We start from the raw sequence: 20,625 nt of genomic DNA, 5'->3' as shown, positions 1-20,625 counted from the left end.
AAAACATTGCCCCTTGGGTCCCATTTAAATCTTTCCTCTCTCACCTTAAACCTGTGCCTTCTAGTTGTGGACTCCCCCACTCCTGGGGAAAATTCCTTTACTATTCACCTTATCCATGTCCCTCATGATTTTATAAACCTCTATCAGGTACCCTCTTTAAGCCTTCATCATTCCAGGGAAAATAGCCCCATCCTATTCAGCCTGGCCCTCCAGCTCAAATCTTCTAACCCTGGCAACATTGTTGTAAGTCTTTTCTGAACATTTTCAGGTTTCACAACATCTTTTCTATTGCAGGAAGATCAGAATTGAATGCAATATTCCAAAAGTGGGCTAACCAATGTCCTGTGGAGCCGCAACATGACCTCCCAACTCCTATACTGAATGAACTGTCCAATAAAGGCAAGCATACCAAAGGCCACCTTCATTATCCCGACTGCCTGTGGCTCCACTTTCAAGGAACTATGCACCTGCACCTCTTTGTTCAGCAACACTCCCCAAGACCCTACCTTAGGTGTATAAGGCATGCCCTGACTTGCCTTACCAGTGCTATATTAGGTCATTGTTACAGCATAGTTTAAAGAATGCCATGTGAATCTGCTTTCATGTATAGCCATCATCAGAAACACTTAAAACAAACATTGTCAGATCTTGAGTGCAGTAATCTAAAACAGAATCATTTGACAACCTTGTTTATATTGTCTTTCTTCAGTACTAATGTGATCTCAGCTTCTGCAAACAGTCCATTATTATCAGATCCCAGTACATAGCCATTCCTTTATTGCAGTTCAGATTCAACACCTCAAAACGTGGAGGACGTTAATTAAAGGACGAGAGAATACTCACTTCCTCCTTTAACCTGTTCTCTTTAAAAAAAAACCCTATCACCGGCATCCACAAATCACTAATTGTTGATTTTATTTCAGCATGTCTCCTCATGTTCTCAGACATGGTGGTGTCCTGGGCTTTGGGAACCTTTGTACTTCATCAAAAAAAGCTTAAATTTTAGAAAAAAAGTCACCTCCTAAAAACTGTCTAAGTAGACAGATATATTGGCGTGGAGGAGACAATCGTCTGTGACATTACCCAACCTGTGAGAGTGGGAGTCACAAGCTTCAAAACAGGAATGGCTGCCGTGAAACCCCAAATAAACACTAACAGTCTAAGAATCTTTTAAGTCTTTCTTTTTTCCTATTTTTGGTGGGTGTGGCCTAACACAGAACTTTGAGGCCTGATTGCTGGTACCAAAAAAAGTTCGCGACAAAAAAAACCTGCAGATGCTGGAATCCAAAGTAGACAAGCAGGAGGCTGGAAGAAGACAGCAAGCCAGGCAGCATCAGGAGGCGGAGAAGTCAACGTTTCAGGTGTAACCCTTCTTCAGATTCCAAAGAAAGATTAGATTACTTACAGTGTGGGAACAGACCCTTCGGCTCAACAAGTCCACACCGACCCGCCGAAGCGCAACCCACCCAGACCCATTCCCCTACATTTTACCCCTGCACCTAACACTATGGGCAATTTAGCAATGCCAATTCATCTAACCTGCACATTTTTGAACTGTAGGAGGAAACGGGAGCACCCGGAGGAAACCCACGCAGACACGGGGAGAATGTGCAAACTTCACACAGTCAGTCGTCTGAGGCGGGAATTGAACCCGGGTCTCTGGCACTGTGAGGCAGCAGTGCTAACCACCGTGCCAAGGCCTGTAATAAGTTTTTTAAATGCTGTAGTTGAAACAATTCCCATCATAATGAACTTCTCTCTATAACCACGGTAAAATCAAAAGCTAAGCCCTCTACCATTGGTCAGTAGCTGAAGCTGGCCCCAACATCTAGGGTTTCAGCAAGTTTGAGGCAATAAAGTGGGATCAGACCGGGGAAATGTAAAACTCACAGCATCCATAATAAACTTTTGTACGAATGACATTGATGAATCGTCTGCTTGGATGATCTGTGTCCCTAAACTGTTAACATCATCTTATGGTGCAAATCATTTATGTAATTGTTTCTGGAACAGACTTATATAGTTGCAAGAGGATAAGACATGTCCCATTCACATTCCCGCCTCAGACGACTGACTGTGTGAAGTTTGCACATAAAACAAGAATATATTTTATCAATGGAACAACTTAATCTTCCTCACTTCTAACTAAAATGGATCATTTTAATGATAAAACACTGTGCAATAAGTCTTTTATTGTAAGGAAATATTTTTTCATACAGTGAAGGGATCACCAAATGGAAACCATTACAACTTATTAACAATACAGAATATTGGGGCACATAATGTTGATGTAAGTTACACAGTTTTAGTCTATCCAAGAAAAGTTTCAAATATTTTGTCACATCATAAAATGTAACATTACAATTTACCAAGTATATAAATTCACCAAACAACGCATTCTCTGTAACAGTACACCACAAAGCAGCTTAGAGAGTAGTTATCATTTTGAGCACTTCCTTTGGACTGCATATAAAATGGAAACCTGTTCTTCCCATAACATTACCTTATAAAATATTATTGGCAGTATTATTGTAACTAAATTACTTGTTACTATATAAAATGTTTGAAACATCATTTCCACTTTTAAAATATCAAAGGAACTTCAAATAGGCAACAAAACTATTCATAGCACAAAAGCAAAACACTGAATGTTGTAAAATTTTAAGTAACATAAAAATGCTGGAAAAATTCAGCAGATCTGGCTGCATCAGTGGTGAGAAACCATGGTAGTGTTTCAGACCAATGACCTTTCATTAGAACTGAAGAAAAGTAGAAATGGAAGATCTATGATCTTCATCCCTCCAGCGTCCCCACCACCACTTAAAAGACTTACATTTAGGAAAAATAGTAGGCCATTCAGCCCATCAAACCTGTTCCACTATTAAAAATTATCATTGCTTTTACCCACACTAACTCCAAAATCCACGCTATTGGTAATTAGAAATCTTATCGACCCTTACTTTAAGCATGCTGGAAGACTGAGCTTCTCCAGTCTTCTTGGGTAAAGAATTCCAAAGATTCATAACTCTGTGCAAAAGAAATTCTCCTCATCTCAGTCCTAAATGGCATACATTTTATTAGTGAGTTTTGAGAAGATTTGTAGCTCAAGTTGAGATTCTGGATGTAGGTTTGCTCAATGAACTTTCAACTCAGCAATAAAATACATTTTATTTTTAAATTGTGCTCCTTGCTTCTGTTTCTCCTTAGTTCTGATTAAACAGCATCAAACTAAAACATGAATCTCTCTCTCTCTGTCTCTTAAAGTTACTTTGACCTGCTGAGTTTTTCCGGCTTTAATATCTATCCACAAATTGGTTTGACAGTAAAGACCCGCAACTCTCCATTATATGCAGAGGTTAAGTCACTGCTTTTCCCCATCAGGGTTTTATTATATCTAAACCTTGCACCTTCTATTGAGAGAAAGAAGGTTTAAAATTTAAAGGAAAAAGTAGTTTGGCAATCAAAATACTTTATGTAATTCTATTTGAAAATTTTCAAAATTGATTGACAGATTTCTGTTGGGTAAGGGCTTATTGTTGAAGCAAATTTACATTTAGTCCATCCTGTAGAATAAATGTCCTATATTTTTATATTGATTGTCTTGGGTATTTTTAAAATACACTGTCAGGTTTTGGGTGTTTCTGCTCAGGCCAGCATTTATTGCCTATCTTTCATCGTCCTTGAGAAGGTGGTTATGGGCTGCCATCTTGAATCACTTTAGTGTGATTGGGGCGGGAGGTCCAGGTTATTTTTCTCACAGTGACAGTGAAGGAACAGCGATATATCTTCAAGTCGGGCTGGTGAGTGGCTTGCAGGAGAACTTGCAGGTGGTGGTGTTCCCTTGTATCTGCTGCCCCTATCTTTCTAAAAGTAACAATAATGCAGTGATCCCACTGTCAAGGAAAGGCTGCCAGCATTCTCAAAGATCCATCCCACCCTGGCAATGTTTTTCTACAACCTCTACCATCGGGGAGAAGGTACAGAAGCCTGAACACACGCATCAGCCGGTTTCGTAACAGTTTTTACCCTACTGTTGTTAGAATACTGAATGGACTCACAAACTCTTAACATTCGCCTATACCTGTGTTTTTGTTTTTGCCACTGTTACATATATTTACTATCTATGCTACTTTGTGATCTGTCTGTATTGCTCGCAAGACAAAGCTTTTCACTTGCCTCAGTACACGTGACAATAAATTCAATTCAATTCACCAACACCAGCTACACTGACTTAGATGGTTTTCTTAAATGAAAAATACTGTGAGATATTGTTCTAAGATCGATCAGGATGCATTTATGTTTAATCAGTTAATGTCAGGGGTGAAACCCTGGTCACCCTAAGACTGCACACATAAAGGGAAAGGGTAGTATTTTGAAGAATGAAAATCTGTTGCTATCAACTGAATCAAGATAATGTTTAAGAATTTTGTAGATTTTCCTTTTGTGATACAGAGCAGAAGAAGTGTTCAAAATTGTCTGGAGTCTGAGGAAAAGGGGAAAAATTCTTTCAACCATCAGGATAGTCAATAATAAAAAGCCCCAGATTTAAGGTAGATGGCGAATACAGCAGAGGGGTTATGAGGAATGTTTTAACATAGTGAGTTATGATCTCCAGTGCACTTCCTGAGGGGGTCATAGAAACAGATTCAATGATAACTTTCAAAAGGAAACTGGATAAAGACATGGAAAGAAAGATTTGCTGTGTTTTGGAAAAAGAACAGGGGAGTGGGATTAATTGGGTAGTGCTTTCAAAGAACCAGTATAGCTCAGTGGGCCAAATAGCCTCCTGTGTTATGGGATTCTATGCTTTCATCCGAGTGCACTATTGCTTCAGCTCCTGATGCTTAAACAGATTTTCCTCATATGCACATACTTTCTCACTGAATCAACCTGATTTTGTTTGTTCCGTAGCCCAGGGACACCTGTGGAGTCCATATATTGAAATATTAGCTTCAAACACAAATTTCACTGCTTTGACTGAATGTTCTTGTTGCCTGTTCAGGTTAAAGTCATGAGCTGTCAGAACATTTGTAATTTTCACCTATGATAACATCTGTTTGAAAACACTAAGTGTAATATTAAATCACTTAGTTGGACAACTCGTTACGTTGAACACTACAGCACACAGATAGGTTGTTCTGTCCAAGCAATGTAGCCAATGCTCCACTTAAACCTACACTCGTTCGATTTACTTCACCTCAGTACATGCCAATACATCCATCTATTCCTTTCTCTCTCTGGTCCTTAGCTAACTTCCTGTGAACTACAAGTCAAGCTTTATGCGGTACTGAGTTCTGCATTCTCACAACTCTTGATAAAAAATAATTCTCCAGAAATCCCTTAATACTAAGTCTTATATTTATGGCCTTTAGTTTTGGACTCTCTCAGATATGGAAATATCTCTGTTGTATCTCATAAATACTAGTTGGACTCCAGCTTCTACTAACACAATGACAGATCCAATTGGCATCAAATGTTCCAAGTACCAATAAGGCAGTTATACTCCACATTCTGCATGAGGAGAGTTTTAATATTGCTCCAATGAAAGAAATACATTACCACAATTTCCCTTTATCAATATTTTTAAAAAATGGAGCAATTCAAATTCTGTAGCGAAGTACATCTGGAAGTGGTCAGTATGTACAGTCTTGGCTTCTTACCAGATACAATCTAACATCCATCAGATCCTGCCAAATTTATAAAAATAACTTTTCATATGGTCTGCTGAACTGTCTGTAACATCAAACTTTAAGAGAATTAGCCACATTTATGCAATGTTGCCTTGTGTTCACGATGGCATATTTGCAAAGGCTAGCAGATAGGAAACCCAGAAGGGACTGGTGGATCATTTAGCTTTCTCAGAGCATTGAAAACGTGGAGGTTGATGGAAACAGCACTTATTTTTAAAGATAACTTTGTAACAATTCCATATATTAATCAGTTCCTACCACAACATAGCCGTAATTTGCAAACTGACATTACCGCAGCAAAAAAAAACCATAAATACACTGCAGTTTGATTCTTATCTGAAACTGTTATAACTCATAATCTACTATGCTGTCTAAATCTATTCAACGCCATAAATGAGTGATGTGTCTATGAACAATACTAAAGCACCGATGAACTTCCTAAAGAGACCGATGATTGTAGCTGTGGTAGAGCCACTGAGCACCGCTCTCTGGGGTCTTAAGGTTGGACATATTTGAAGGTCAGCACGGAACAGATGGATGATAAGCTGTAGGAAGGCCAGAAAGATGAGGCTGAGGACGTCCAGGCTCTATAGCTGTAAACTCCTCCGTCGGATGTGCAGTTTTTGACTGGGACGCAGCTCATGTTAACGTAGCTCTGTGCATCCTCATCCCAAATCAGCCTCGACCCCCGCAATCTGCCTGCTGCGTATCCAACTGCAAGTCCAGCTGCAGCTCCAGCCGCTGCCCCTGCTACTGCCACTCGGGCTTTGGAGCTGTAGGACCCGTAGCGACTGGGGTGACTGACCCGTACCCGGGGTACACGGAGACGCCCACGGGATGAACCCCGGGCTGACCCCCGAGCCCCTCCTCTCCCTCCCTTGCAAGTGCCATTCTCACAGAAGGTGGCTACCAGCAGAATGACCATCCAACATACGGCTGTGGTCCTATTCATGATGAAGCATTCAAGAGACCTGAAAAGATTAGCATCATTTAGATATATTAAAATCTAAAGCAGCTTCTTTTATTAAACAAATAGCATGAAATCCAGAGTATAACATGGCACAGTGGCTCAGTGGTTAGCTATGCAGCCTCACAGCACCAGGGACCCAGGTTCAATTCCACCCTCGGGCGACTGTCTGTGTGGAGTTTGCACATTCTCCCCGTGTCTGTGTGGGTTCCCACTGGGTGCTCCGGTTTCCTCCCAAAGATGTGCAGGTGAGGTGGATTGGCCATGCTAAATTGCCCACACTGTTCAGGGATTGATAGGTTAGGTGTATTCATCAGGGATAAATGTAGGGTACGGGTCTGGGTGGATTACTTTTCGGAGGGTTGGTGTGGACTTGTTGGGCACCAAGTAGCCTGTTTCTACATTGTAGGGAATCTATAAACACAGCAAAATGCTTCTCAAAGTCAATGACTGGGAATTATTTTTTGAGCCAAGTGTAAATTTTCTGTGAACTCATTCAGACTGATGTTTTTCAGATTAGATTAGGAAATAGCTCATTTTCAACCCCTAATCTCAACAAGAGGAATAGCAATGGACTCAAGAAGTTCTAAAATAAAACAAATAACCGCGGATGCTGGAGACCTGGAACAAAAACAGAAATTGCTGGAGAAATGCAGCAGGTCCAGTGGCTCTGAAGAGTGATAGAATCTCTACAGCGTGGAAGCAGGCCATTCGGCCCATCAAGTCCACACTGACCCTCCGAAGAGCATCCCACCCAGGCCCAACCCCCCCCTCCATCCTTTCCCTGTAACCCAGAGGGGAGGCATGGAGCAGAACTGCTGAGGTGTGGAAAGGAGCAGGATGGATGTTGGACTAGAGATCAGTACGGTTGGTCAGTGGCTTGCAAGCCTTGTCAGACCACGTGTGGAAGCCCCCTGTACTGACCTACTGCAATGTAATGTTTATCTAGTAATCTGTCTGTCTAGCTGACTGTAATGTTTATCCTTTTAACTTTTTTCTTATTTTCTAGCTTATAGTTAATGAATCCCTGTAAGGTAATGTGACATTTTTTTCTTTGTTTTGTACCTACAAGGACTTGAGTACACATGACAATAAACCATTTGTAATTTGAGCCCTGCATTCCCCATGGCTAAACTACCTAGCCCGCACCTCCTGGTCACTATGGGCAATTTTGTGTGAACAATCCACCTAACCTGCATATCTTTGGACTGTGGGAGGAAATCAGAGCAACTGGAGGAAACCCACACAGACCCTGGGACAATGCGCAAACTCCACATAAACAGTCGCCTGAGGCTAGAATAAAACCCAGGTTCCTGGCGCTGCGAGGCAGCAGTGCTAATCACTGAGCCACCGTCTCACCCATTTTATAGAATTACTGACTCACTGGATTCAAAACATTAACTCTAGCTTCTCCTCACAGATGCTGGTGAGTTTCACCATCAATTTCTGTTTCTGCTTCAGAATTTCCAATCCACGTTTGCAGCGTGAGTCAAAAATGAGAAAACCTACCTTTCAAAGTCACTTCTATAAATCCAGTAACAAACTTTCAGATGTTATTTTCTCCACATTTCTTGCTGTGTTGTTTCATCGTATTGTACTTTGTTTTGGCTTCATTATCCCTCATACTTGCAACATTTACCTTGTAATTCCACATTGAAATCAACCCAGTGGTTTAACTTAGTTCCTGCAATATTTGGTGTAGGAGGACATGGCAGAAAGTCAGTGAGCTAAAGCCAACAGGGACACAGGGATTGTGTCACTACCAACAACTGAGTGAACTTGCTTGGGGGTCAACTAAAGAAGTCAGAGACCAAAGGGCTTTTATTGCGCCTGGGAGAGAAATTGCCGATATGTCCCCGATAGCAACTTTGGATAAAACAAGCCCACATTTTTTTACAGGGCTTTTATTAGCAATGGTTCCCTCTCCAATAAGCTGCTGTGTATTAAGTCATGAGGTGGTGGTGCTGGTGTTGGACAAGGGTAGACAAGGTCAGAAATCACACGACAGCAAGTTATAGTCCATCAGGTATATTTGAAATCACAAGCTTTCACAAGCGCTGCTCCTTCATCAGTTGACTTCACCTAACGAAGGAGCAGTGCTCTGAAAAGTTGTGATTTCACATAAACCTGTTGGACTGTAACCTGGTGTCCTGTAACTTCTGACTATGTATTAAGTACCACAATATATACCTGGTCTGGTACACGTTCAGAAACAATAGCAATGAGATGCAGGCAAGAGAAGCAGTTAAATCATGAATTATTTTGGTTCAATTATTTTCTATACTTACTCATACCATCAAGTGTAGAGATTTTTTTAAAATTTGTTTTAATCACATTGACATTCCTTTGTATAACCATTGTGCCATCACCTGGGCCTAATCTACACTCAATGGAAATTTCTCGCTCCCTTCTCACTGTCCCTGCAACACAAAGTGAAAATGGTTAAAGACAGGCCAAAAATAAAATCGTACACTCATGACATTAACAGAATATTGCACTTTGAAACATTTGACATAACTAGAATTTATTGTATGAGGCAAACGAATATAAAGGACGTACATGATGAAAACATTGTCGATTTCTTTCATATGCAGATGTATATTTCCACCATTGGACCTCCTGGCTAAAGAGTATTTCTAGGCACAACATTTGTGTTTCACAATGTCACAAAATATGATGGTTAGGTAATAGAGATGGAACTGAAGAACAATGAGTAACTCAGTGGACTACACAGACTGCAGACTGAGCATTTAGATCGCTACTCAAATCTGTTATACGTGTTCCAAATACTGAATTAAATAGCTTCTCTCAAGTGAGAGTCCAGTTCGAAAAGGGGGAATTTTTGTTTCAGTTAAAGGTGAAATATTAGATTTAGTTTAAGTGCCCCTATTTTTGTAAGGGAGATAAAGATCTGTTATTGGAATGAGAGGTTACAAATGATAAATTGTGGCTTTATTCACTAGAAAAGATTTTGAAGAGTGAATAGTGAAAGGTAGATTCTACAATAGGTACTTCCAAATCATGAGAACATGAACTCAGGATTACCCACTAGAAGACGGGAAAGGAAATCTAGTGGGATTATTTCACAGTGATTCAAAAATTAAATAGCTTTTGATAAACAACGAATGAAACAGAAACTGAAATGAATGAGACTCAATACTGAAAGCATATTTAGTTTTTATTATTCATTCAGGGGATGTGGATGTTGGGCAAAGTTTTTGAATGGTGGTGATCGGTCTCTTGAACCGTTGCAGTCCATATGCTGTAGGTGCACCCACAACGGTATGAGAGAGAGAGAGTTCCAGGATATTGACCCAGTGACAGTGAAGAAATGGTGATATATTTCCAATTCAAGGTGGTGAATGACTTGGAGGGGAACTTGCAAGTGGTGATGGTTTCATGCTTATGCTGACCTTATCCTTCTGCATGGAATTGGTCATGTGTTTGGAAGGTGCTGATTAAGGAACTTTGGTGAATTTCTGCAGTGCATCTTGTCGATGGTAAAAACTGCTGTCACTGTGCGTCAGTGATGGGGGGGGGGGTGTGAATGTTTACGGATTTGGTGTCAATCAAGCGGGCTGCTTTTTCCTGGATGATGTTGAGCTTTCTGAGTACTGCTGGAGCTGCACTCATCCACATGAGTGAGGAATATCACATCACACTCGTAACTTGTGCCTTGTAGGTGATACACAGGCTTTGGAGAGCCAGGAAGTGAATTACTAGCTACAGGATTCCTGGTCTCTGTCCTGCTCTTGGAGACACAACATTTATATAGTCAGTCCAGTTCAGTTAGTGGTAAGCCTCAGGATGTTGATATGTCTGACAGTCCTGGTCAAGGTATCTATCTACAAGCCCAGACAGTAACACTCATCTTGAAACAATAAAAATACTACAGGGAATTTCAAATTGATGTAGTTAATATAGGAAGCAGAGGAAGAAAGGAGAAGAATTTAGGTCAGAAATTATCCACAAAGCATGTAAGTAACTATAGTGGCAAATGGTGGATTTATCACCAGATCGACACAATGAGATGCAATTGGGTCATGAATGTTTTTACTTGAAGAATGATCACATACTTTGAAGTACAGTTTTCATTGGCCATAACATACCACTGTGACTAGTTGGTTCATGGTTTGGAGATTTTACAGTTTCAGAAATGACAATTTATAATTTCAGTTGATCAACTCAGTTGTGCAAATGATTCACATCAGAATCAGTCCTTATGCGTTACACTATGGACAGTTTTAATCGACCCATTCAGAGGTGTTATGCTATCTCTCTGGAGCAGGTGGGATTCAAACCTGGGTCTTGTGATCCAGAGATGGAGACACCGACACTATGCTACAAGAGGCCTCCTCACAACATTATTGTCCATTAAGACTGATCAACGTTTAATAATATAGCATTGTTGTGCCACCCCTAATCGGTACAGTTCTCCTTTACGCCCTGCTTATTAATTCCATAAATCATTAAATCGTGTTATTTAATTTCTTGAGAATTTAACGGAACCATGCCTCAGGTTTCTATACCTGGGTCATCTGTTACTGCAGTTGAGTACATCCACAAAGTTACAAAAAGACAGATAAAACAATCACTGTTCCTGTAGAACTCCCAAACACAATGAACATACTAATCATTTCAATACATTCAATATGTCACATAAGGCACATTATGTTTGCATTTCCTGTGCAATGTTACCATTTCTAATGGAAATTACCTATCTGATCTCATCACACTGTAATTACATATTTGCATGAGTAGATTGGTAGTATAGCCCCATTGGCAGGTACTATTATCACAATTACCTGGTCCAATTAGCCTCACTCGCTAATCACCAGCAGCCTTGCCTCATCCTGAGCAGCACATGCACACCATTCAGGAAGCAGATAAGAAGTTTGATATGTTCCTCACAAAGTTACTTTACAGCATTATAGTCTGATCCTGTGACATGTCTCAATGCATTCGTTCAATTAACTGTAAAAATTGACAAGTGTTGATCTATCTCATGATTTGGAGGTGCCGGTGTTGGACTGGGGTGTACAAAGTTAAAAATCACACAACACCAGGTTATAGTCCAACAGGTTTATTTGGAAGCACTAGCTTTCGGAGCACTGCTCCTTCATAAGGTGATTGTGAAGCTCCAAAAGCTTGTGCTTCCAAATAAATCTGTTGGACTATAACCTGGTGTTGTGATTTTTAACTTTGATCTCAGTTTCTTGACAGCACCTGCTGATGGTATTCTGCCTTAAGTCAGGTTGTAGGCCAATTCGCACAGAATTAGCTTAAAGCCAATTGCTAAGGAAGAATTGCTGAGCTGGTTTCCCACTGCCTTATTATCTTGGGAGACAAGTGAGCTGTAACCGTTGCTGAGGCGCGACAGCGACCATTTACAATGTGAGGCTTCCAACCCATTAACCCCACCGGGCCGAGATCTAAAAGGCCCCTCACTGTGGTTCTCTATAGTGGGTGCGAACACACAAACCCTGTGGGCTCAGACCTTTATCAACGCAGTTATCACTAAGTCACTGCCATAGCTACGGAAATCCTCTGTAAAAATATATTATTGATCGGTATTGTAAAACACCGATCTTTCTTCCACTTCTATTGTGTAAATAGAATTATTTATAAAGTGTAACAATGAAATGCTAACGCCCATATGGTTGATCCTGATTTCCTAAGGAGTGGGCTCAAATTTAAATTACCAACCTGTCATTTAGTCTAGCAAAGAATGCTGAATCCAAATTCATTATTTCATGCACCCATTGATGATGGCAGTTTTGATCTGAATCTAAAACACAGCGGTGCAGTCAATTCATCGCCCATTCTTTTCTCTTTGTGTAAATGCTTAGGGATTTTTTTTACTCGGGTTCATTATTATTGAATAAATCAAGCGTGGCATTTTTCTTTTGTCAATCGTGTCTCTTTTTGTTTTTAGAAATGCCACTACCCCCTGTCTTTGTTGGACAATTCTCATATCTCCATTCTTAAATCAAGAGCCCAGTATATCACTCACCTCTGGCAAGGTTTGTAGTCAGTGTGGCTGATCAGCTAGACTGCAGTTAATGGCGCAGGGTAGGCACTTATCCACTCGCTGCTCTCTTTCTCAAAGCCTCTCCCCTTCTCCACACCGTCAAATCCTAATCGGATTATGATTTAAACCCAGGGACAGACCTGAAATAAAACCAGCGCCTGCAATGTCACTGAATTTGTAGGCGAGAGTTCAGAGCAGAGTGTAAATGCAATGAACTGACTTACCACCAAAACAAAACAGGCGTGAAACAGAGAGAGAGAAAAAATCAAATCCCAAGTAGGTGGGGCTCTGTGACATGTTACATATCCCCCTGGTTACAGCTACGAGATTAAAAAATCTCCGTCCTGATAACAAAATCTCTTCACATTTTAATCGCCACTATTGAAAGGATTGTCTGAAATACATGTGCAGGATCTCTTGAAACGGTTTTATTCTATTTTACATTGTGAAATTCATTGATACCGTTATTTTAGCCAGTTGTTTACTCTCCTTTTTGTACATGTGAAGTAATATTGTTCTGTTTCCAAATCCAATGTTTCTGTATTAAATATCAGTTTCCTGTGTAGGCACGGCATTTTTTTTTAAACAAAGCTTTCATGGGATGTGGGTATTGCTGGCAAGGGCAGCACGTGGTGTTGTGCAAACCTAACTGCCATTGAAGTGATGTGCTCTGTACAGTTAGTTCAGAGGGCAGTTCAGAGTGAGCCATATTGCTGTGGGTCTGGACTCTGACCAGGTCAGCATTTCCTTCCTGAAAGAACATTAGTGAACCTGATGGGGTTTTACAGCAAGCAAGAAAGATCACCATTTCAATTCCAAATATTTTTTCATGGGATTTGGATCCATTTCTCCAGATTAGTCTGAATGTCTGGATTACCAGGCTGATGAAATTACCATGATATCACCACCTTCCCTGGCCTTACATGATCTAACTCCTGACAAAGTTTTTGGGTGATCCTAGTTTTGAGCCCAATTCTCACCCTTGATTTGATTCTGATGGCTTCATAGAATCATATTTCATGGAATCCCTACAGTATGGAAACAGGCCATTTGGCCCAACAAGTCTACACCAACCCTCCGAAGAGTAACCCACCCAGATCCATTCCCCTACCCTATTACCCTACATTTACCTCTGACTAATGCACCTAACCTACACATCCCTGAACACTATGGGCAATTTAGCATGGCCAATTCACCTAACCTGCACATTTCTGGGCTGAGAGAAACTGGAGCACCCGGAGGGAACCTACACAGACAGCAGGAGAAAGTATAAACTCCACACAGTCACCCGAGGCTGGAATTAAACCCAGGTCCCTGGCGCTGTGAGGCAGCAGGGCTAACCACTGAGTCACCGTGCCAATTTGATGAAGCTGAGACAGTTATTATTCCAGGTGCAGAGTGAAGTGTCTTCCCTCCGACCCAGATGACCAGACCTGGCCAGGTCAACAAAGAGACCTTTCCTGATCTCAATCACACGACAGCATAATATACTGTTTAGAAAACCCAGCGTGAGAACAGGAGCTGTATGTTGTGAAAGGACATTGACGGAAGTCATTGCATTTGGTTTCCCTGTCCACCAACATCCACCCATCCAGCAAGAATGAGAAAGATGCTACAAACTTAGATTATTTGCCCTCGTGCAACTTTCTGGTGTCTATATGTGCCTTTGTGGCAGAATGTTCATGCTTATTTATTCTTATTACAGCTTTTATCTATTGGTGAGGTCAGATATTATAGAATGACAAAGGGTCTTTTGGCTCATTATGCCCCATTTATTTCCAAGACTTCAGCGTAGATTTGTCTGGGCTTAGACCCACATTTGGAGGGGCAACTAAAAAGAAAATTAGTTGCTCTTGCATTATGGCAACCCCCAAAACCTTTACCAAATTGTTCTCATTTTCAAATATAGCTCCTGCTATTTTGACATCTCTGTGAAGTTCAGACATCACCAGTTGGGAGTTGGCCTTAATTTTTCCCAGCATATAGTCAGGTATCTCTTGAACTCATCCAACATACTGTACACTAGGAATGTTACTGTTTGCGACATAAAGTAAATCACATTGGTTACGTATCCAGGCAGAATTACGTAAATATTAATAAAGCAAAGTGGGACTGTTTTTGGCATATTTTAAAAGAGACCTGACTCAAGGAAGTGATTAGATTAAAGTAGTGCTGGAAAAGTACAGCAGGTCAGGCAGCATCCGAGGAGCAGGAAAATCAACGTTTCGGGCAAAAGCCCTGCATCAGGAATGAGGCTGGGAGCCTCGGGGGGGTGGACAGTCTCCCAGCCTCATTCCTGCCCAAAACATCGATGTTCCTGCTCCTTAGATGCTGCCTGACTGGCTGTGCTTTTCCAGCACTACTCTAAACTTGACTCTAATCTCCAGCATCTGCACTACCCACTTTCCCCTCAAGGAAGTGATTATTTCTTCTTCATTCTGTTATTGTCCCACAAATAAAACAAAGAACTGCAGATGCTAGAAATCTGAAACAAAGCCAGAAATTATTGGAGAAACATAGCAGGTCTGGCAGCATTCGTGGAAAGAAAGCACAGTTAACATTCTGAGTCATGGCTGATCATGCAATCTCAGTATCCCACTCCTGCTTTCTCTCCATAACCCCTTGATCCTTTCAGCTGCAGGGGCCATGTCCAGTTCCCTCTTGAATATATCTAATTAACTCATCCCAACAGCTTCCTGTGGGAGAGAATTCCAAAGGTTCACAACTCCCTGAGTGAAGAAATTCTTCCTTATTTCAGTCCTGGATGGCCCTTAATCTCAGACTATGACCCCTAGTTCAGGCCTTCCCCAACATCAGGAATATTCTTCCCTCATCCAGCCTGTCCAGTCCCATCAGGATTTTGTATGTTTCTATGTGATCCCCTCTCATAGAGTTAAAGAGATATACAGCACAGAAACAGACCTTTCCGTCCAACTTGTCCATTCTGATCAGATATCCTATATAAATCTAGTCCCATTTGCCAGCACTTGGCCCGTGTCCCTCTAAACCTTTTCTCTTCATATACCCATCCAGATGCATTTCAAGTGTTGTAAACGTACCAGCCTCCGTCTCAGTTCAGAACCCCAAGGCCAGATCTTGTTGAGAAAGGAGACCTGAACATGTAGCTGAGTGGCATTCGTAATAGGGGGGGGAATACATAGCTGGCACAGTCAAAAGACACCCATTACATCCCAAAGCATAACCCCCTCTAACTCACTAACAGTCGTCCCAGACAAACAGTCTCACAGTAAGTACTCTCCCCTAATCCCATGTGTGTTTAACAGCAGCATCCACTCCGAAGACTCAGGCTGCATCACTGCAGAAGCCACCTTCCCTCTCCCCATCCCTGGCATACAGGAAACTCAAGCACCATCATGTCATTTGAGCTGTTGATCTGAAAATGCCTCAAATATTGGGGAGGGGAATCACTAGCTGTGTGTTTGTGGTACTTGGATACATTTAAAATCAACAATATCAAAAGGAAATTCGATGAGTTCTTGGGGGAAATAGACTATGGAGCGGGCGGGGGTGGAATAAGACCAATTGGATTGTTCAATAGAATGCCGGTATGGATTTTATGGGCTGAAGGGCCTCTTCATTGTTGTTGTGAGTCTAAGAGTAGTGTTCACATTAGATTGCTCCTGGTCAATTTGAAAGCATCAAAATTATAGTGGTGCTGGAAAAGCACAGCAGGTCAGTCAGCATCCGAGGAGCAGGAAAATCGACGTTTCGGGCAGGAGCCCTTCATCAGCCCATTATTCCTGATGAAGGGCTCCTGCCCGAAATATCTAATCTCCAGCATCTGTAGTCCTCACTTTCGCCTAGACCAGTTGAAAGCATGTCATCCCAGAAATGCCACAATGATGCCACAGGGGAAAGATTGAGGCAGCATTTTTTCACACAGTTAGAAAAATATGGGGACATGTGAAAGCAGACAACATGGTTTAGGCGAAAATCCGAACGTGAAGGAAATAGCCACACTCCAGTGAAATAAGAAAACAGTCCAAAAATAAAACTGGAATCAGGCGGGTTGGTGTCAATAAAACAAAACGACAGGTTGTGACACTTTAATGCAGGTACTCTCTGATCAACCTCTTCCACAGATTTTTTTTTTGTTACACATCTGGACCAGGTGAGATTTAAAATACGGGTCTTCTGTCTCAGAGATAGAGACTCTATCGCAGTCAGTCATGATTTGGAGGTGAGATTAGAGTGGTGCTCTAACTCCCGATGAAGGGCTTTTGCCCGAAACGTTGATTCTCCTGCTCCTCGGATGCTGCCTGACCTGCTATGCTTTTCCAGCACCTCTCTAATCTTGACTCTGATCTCCAGCATCTGCAGTCCTCACTTTCGGGCCTAGATGATTTGGAGGTGCCGGTGCTGGACTGGGGTGGACCAAGTTAAAAATCACACAGTACCAGGTTATAGTCCAACAGGTTTATTTGCATGCACTAGCTTTCGGAGCGCTGCTCCTTCAACACTTTGACAACAGTGTTGGCAAAGTATTTGCATTTCGGTGAGATTTCTAATTCAGCGACCAAATGTACCATTTGCTGGATAAATTCTCTTCTCGCTGTTAAAATGTGAATTGGAAGTGGCGCTGACTCAAATGGATGGGATGGGTTGGGTTGGCTGATGTTGCAGCCCAGATCGGGTGATTGACAGCTCTCGGGGAGGGTGGCGCATTGGCCTATCGCGATAGCTGGGGGCAGAGGCACAGGCACAGGCGGATCCCACTCAGAGCACGGCAACAATGTCCTTTCTGTGCGGGGCGGCTGCGTTTTCTCTCCGTGCCTCCAGGTTTATTGCAGTCAGAGCGTACAGCGCAGGTAAGCTCTGCACCTCTCCCGGTGCTGCAGGGGGTGAGGAACCCTGTGCAAACCCAACATCGGGGCCTTCTGCCTGGCTCAGGGGGGAGGACGGTGAATGCAAACTGCGAGTGACCTTTGAAAACTTGAGGACTGTGCATGACGATGCACATGCACCGCCGACCCTCTCTGCAGCCGAATCCCTGTTTAATAGAAATTAGTAAACTAGCTTTTAGTAAAATTGCATTGCACCCGTTTACAACGAGCTCCCTGGTTTGCTGATGTCTTTGTTATTGATGTGTTTTGTTTTGAATCAAATTGAAAATAAATGTGCACCAGTTGCTTTAACACACCACCTCCCCTCTCTTCCCCCCCCCCCCAACAAAAAGAAATTATCATTTTTAATGTTGTCCCTGTTCCTGCAACTAGGCCTGGCTTTTATTAAGGTTCAGTGTCTGAATGAGGCTTTAACTCATTCAAACCCGACCACTTGTAGAAAGTTGAATGAGGGGTATACTGGGGCAGACAGAACTACCCTTTGCTATCATTCGCTGTTGAGACCAGTTTATTTTTGTTGAGGGAGTAGCCCACAGCTGCTACAAGAGGTGTAAAACCTGCACCCACACCTCCCCCCTTCCCTCTGTCCAAGGCCCCACAGCACCTTCCACATCCAGCTGAGATTTTCCTGCACATCCAAACACCTCATCTACTGTGTCCGTTGCTCTCGATGTGATCTCCTCTACATCGGGGAGACAGGATGTGAACTGGCGGAATGTTTCAGGGAACGCCTCTGAGACACAGGCACCAAACCACCCCACCACCTTGTGGCCAACCACTTCAACTCCTCCAAGGACATGCAAGTCTTGGGCCACCTCCGCTGCCAAATCCTAGCCATCTGATGCCTGGAGGAAGAACACCTCATCTTCTGCCTTGGGACCCACCGACCACATGGCGTCAACATCGATTTCAACAGTTTCTTCATCTCCGCTCCCCTTTCCTTATCCCAGATCTAACCTTCCAACTCAGCACTGCCCTCATGACCTGTCCCACCTGTCCATCTTCCTTCCTGCCTATCCACTTCACCCTTCCCTCTGACCTATCCCTACCATCCCTCACCTTCATCTACATGAAGGTAGATGCCCATCTTCATCTACATCTTCATGCCTTACCCCCCAGCCCCACCCCCACCCTCCTATTTATCTCTCAGCACTCAGGTTCCAATTAGACTGGTTTGGTACAGAGATGAAAGAGTTTCTTGAGAGGCCTTCTGTTTAAATGTAAACAGATGAGACTTCAGACCAAAATGGTCATGTTTTAGAAGTGACCTGTATAATGAAAGAGGAACAGCCAGTCCTGGAAACTGAAGTTAAGCCGAGCAGTTCACTCCAGTACTAGTTTGGGAGTTCAGCTGTGGGCTGTGTGGAAACAAGTTGCTAGACTCTGTCTCCTTCTGCCCTTCCAACTTTGACCTGTAAACCTTTGTTTCATTTTTACTGTGTTTAAGGGGTTTGCTTATTGGGACTGTGGCGCATATTTGGAACAGCATAATTAAGCCTAGCTTGGACAGACTGAGTCTGTAGGGGTTTTTTATTCTGTTCTTTTTGATTCATTGTGTAATTCTGTGAATAAATTTTTGTCTGTTTTAAAACCTGGTAGTCAACCTTGCTAACTTACTCTGGGTAATTTTAACTCTACACTTACTGAAACAAATTGCAAAGAATATTTTGAGTGGTGTGGCCTAGTCCATAACAATTCTGAACACCATTAAGGTAGCAAGTAAAAAGTTTGGTATGTTCCCCAGAAAATCATCTGCCCCCATTATGGGCTAATCCTGTGAAATGCATTCATCGATTAACTGTATGAATTAATGTGTTACATTGATATATCTCCATTTTTTTCACAGCCCCTGCTGATTGAGTTCTGGAACACTATGTAAAAAAAAAAGGAATGCCATTTAGATTCAAGATGATGAGCAACTTATTTTGACTCAGTGTTGTGAACTTTTGGAAGTGGGAACACAATCTTTGAATATGTTTAACGCAGAGGATGATAGGTTTCTAATTATCCGTGACATGCAGAGGAATAGGAATGGGATGGGTAAAAAGCATTGAAGTGTTCAATCAGTCATGATGGGATTGAATGGATTAAATAGCCTACTGCTATTCCCATACTTATACAGGGCGACCCCGTATCTGTGGGTCTGATTTCCGTGATTTCAGTTACCCACGGTTTACCACAGACCAAACATATTATAGGGAACCTTCCAGAACCAGGGGTCTGCCGGGAAGGTAAATTTCCCATTTAAATGAATGAGTGTGCTACCATCTGTGGTTTCGGGTTCCTGCGGTAGGTCTTGGAACATATCCCTCATAGGTACAGGGGGGGCTACTGTATTCTGGTAATGAAAGAGTGAATGAATGCGAATCCATCAACTATCATACGCTGGTCAGCATTCTTGGAAATTAACCAATGATCGAAGTAGAATAGTTAGAGAAAAATATAAAGTTCCTTTGTAGGTGATTTCTGTTTGTTTTGGAGTATAAATCCATAGCTGTTCTGCTTAACCTCGGATGTTTTACTGTCTGTTCAGAAGTTATTCATTAACATGCTCCGCCTTGTCATTCTCACTTGAAGGTGGCCAGTACCAACATCTACTTGTGGAGAAAAAGGGTGAGCAGCAGAACGTGGGCTTTATCCAGCTGAATCGGCCAAAGGCCTTGAATGCGTTGTGTGATGTACTGATGAAGGAACTCAATCAGGCACTGGACCTGTTTGAAGATGACCCTACAGTTGGAGCCATTGTCCTGACAGGAAGTGAAAAGGCATTTGCAGGCAGGTATCTAGGTGCATGTTCACTGGTGAGATCTGAAACAGGCTGTTGTCTGTTTTCCAACATGGTGCAACGTTTTTGGAAAAGCAGGAATTTATGGATAAGGGAAAAATAACTCTGATCCATATCGTTCCCCTTTTCTCATCGTGGTACTTACATGACACCAAGATCATGGAGTTGTTGACGGAGTATAGACATGGAGCTCCTTTATTTATTAAGAAACCCAAACGTAATGGGTCGAAAACCTCAAAGTTGGAATGATTTGGAAATCCTAGGTTTGAAGCTACCAGCTCCTCCGC

At 42.1% G+C, this 20,625-nt stretch overlaps 3 protein-coding genes across 10 annotated transcripts in view; 2 read left to right on the top strand and 1 right to left on the bottom strand.

Moving 5' to 3' along the window:
- Positions 1-2,207, top strand: part of mtg1 (mitochondrial ribosome-associated GTPase 1) — a 33,202-nt gene extending 30,995 nt beyond the window's left edge. For both annotated transcript variants that reach the window (XM_087982352.1, XM_087982351.1), the window contains one exon: positions 295-2,207. In XM_087982352.1, the coding sequence (XP_087838478.1) occupies positions 295-578 (284 nt within the window). In that variant the 3' untranslated portion in view covers positions 579-2,207. The remainder of the gene's footprint in view (positions 1-294) is intronic.
- LOC122541831 (shadow of prion protein) lies at positions 2,173-13,000 on the bottom strand. 7 transcript variants are annotated; one of them, XM_043678866.2, is made up of 4 exons: positions 12,913-13,000; positions 12,671-12,828; positions 8,946-9,077; positions 2,173-6,661 (listed from the first exon to the last, which is right to left on the bottom strand). In XM_043678866.2, exon 4 carries the CDS (start codon positions 6,640-6,642, stop codon positions 6,187-6,189), a length of 456 nt encoding a protein of 151 aa, XP_043534801.1. In that variant the 5' UTR covers positions 6,643-6,661; positions 8,946-9,077; positions 12,671-12,828; positions 12,913-13,000; the 3' UTR covers positions 2,173-6,186. The 7 variants fall into 7 exon arrangements, with proteins under 7 accessions (XP_043534801.1, XP_087838482.1, XP_087838483.1 ...); XM_087982356.1 differs by lacking the exon at positions 12,913-13,000 and adding an exon at positions 8,167-8,341 and having other exon boundaries at positions 12,671-12,903; XM_087982357.1 differs by lacking the exon at positions 12,913-13,000 and adding an exon at positions 8,167-8,341 and having other exon boundaries at positions 8,952-9,077; positions 12,671-12,903.
- Positions 13,001-17,382: 4,382 nt separating this feature from the next.
- Positions 17,383-20,625, top strand: part of echs1 (enoyl CoA hydratase, short chain, 1, mitochondrial) — a 44,846-nt gene continuing 41,603 nt past the window's right edge. Inside the window, exons 1-2 of the mRNA XM_087982274.1 lie at positions 17,383-17,517; positions 20,131-20,328. Coding sequence (XP_087838400.1) covers positions 17,442-17,517; positions 20,131-20,328 — 274 coding nt within the window. The 5' untranslated portion in view covers positions 17,383-17,441. The remainder of the gene's footprint in view (positions 17,518-20,130; positions 20,329-20,625) is intronic.

This window comes from Chiloscyllium plagiosum, unplaced genomic scaffold (genome assembly GCF_037043375.1).
Source record: "Chiloscyllium plagiosum isolate Xiang-an unplaced genomic scaffold, Cpla_swu_hap1 HiC_scaffold_43, whole genome shotgun sequence".
Taxonomy (NCBI): domain Eukaryota; kingdom Metazoa; phylum Chordata; class Chondrichthyes; order Orectolobiformes; family Hemiscylliidae; genus Chiloscyllium; species Chiloscyllium plagiosum.
This window is presented reverse-complemented; position numbering and strand designations above follow the sequence as displayed.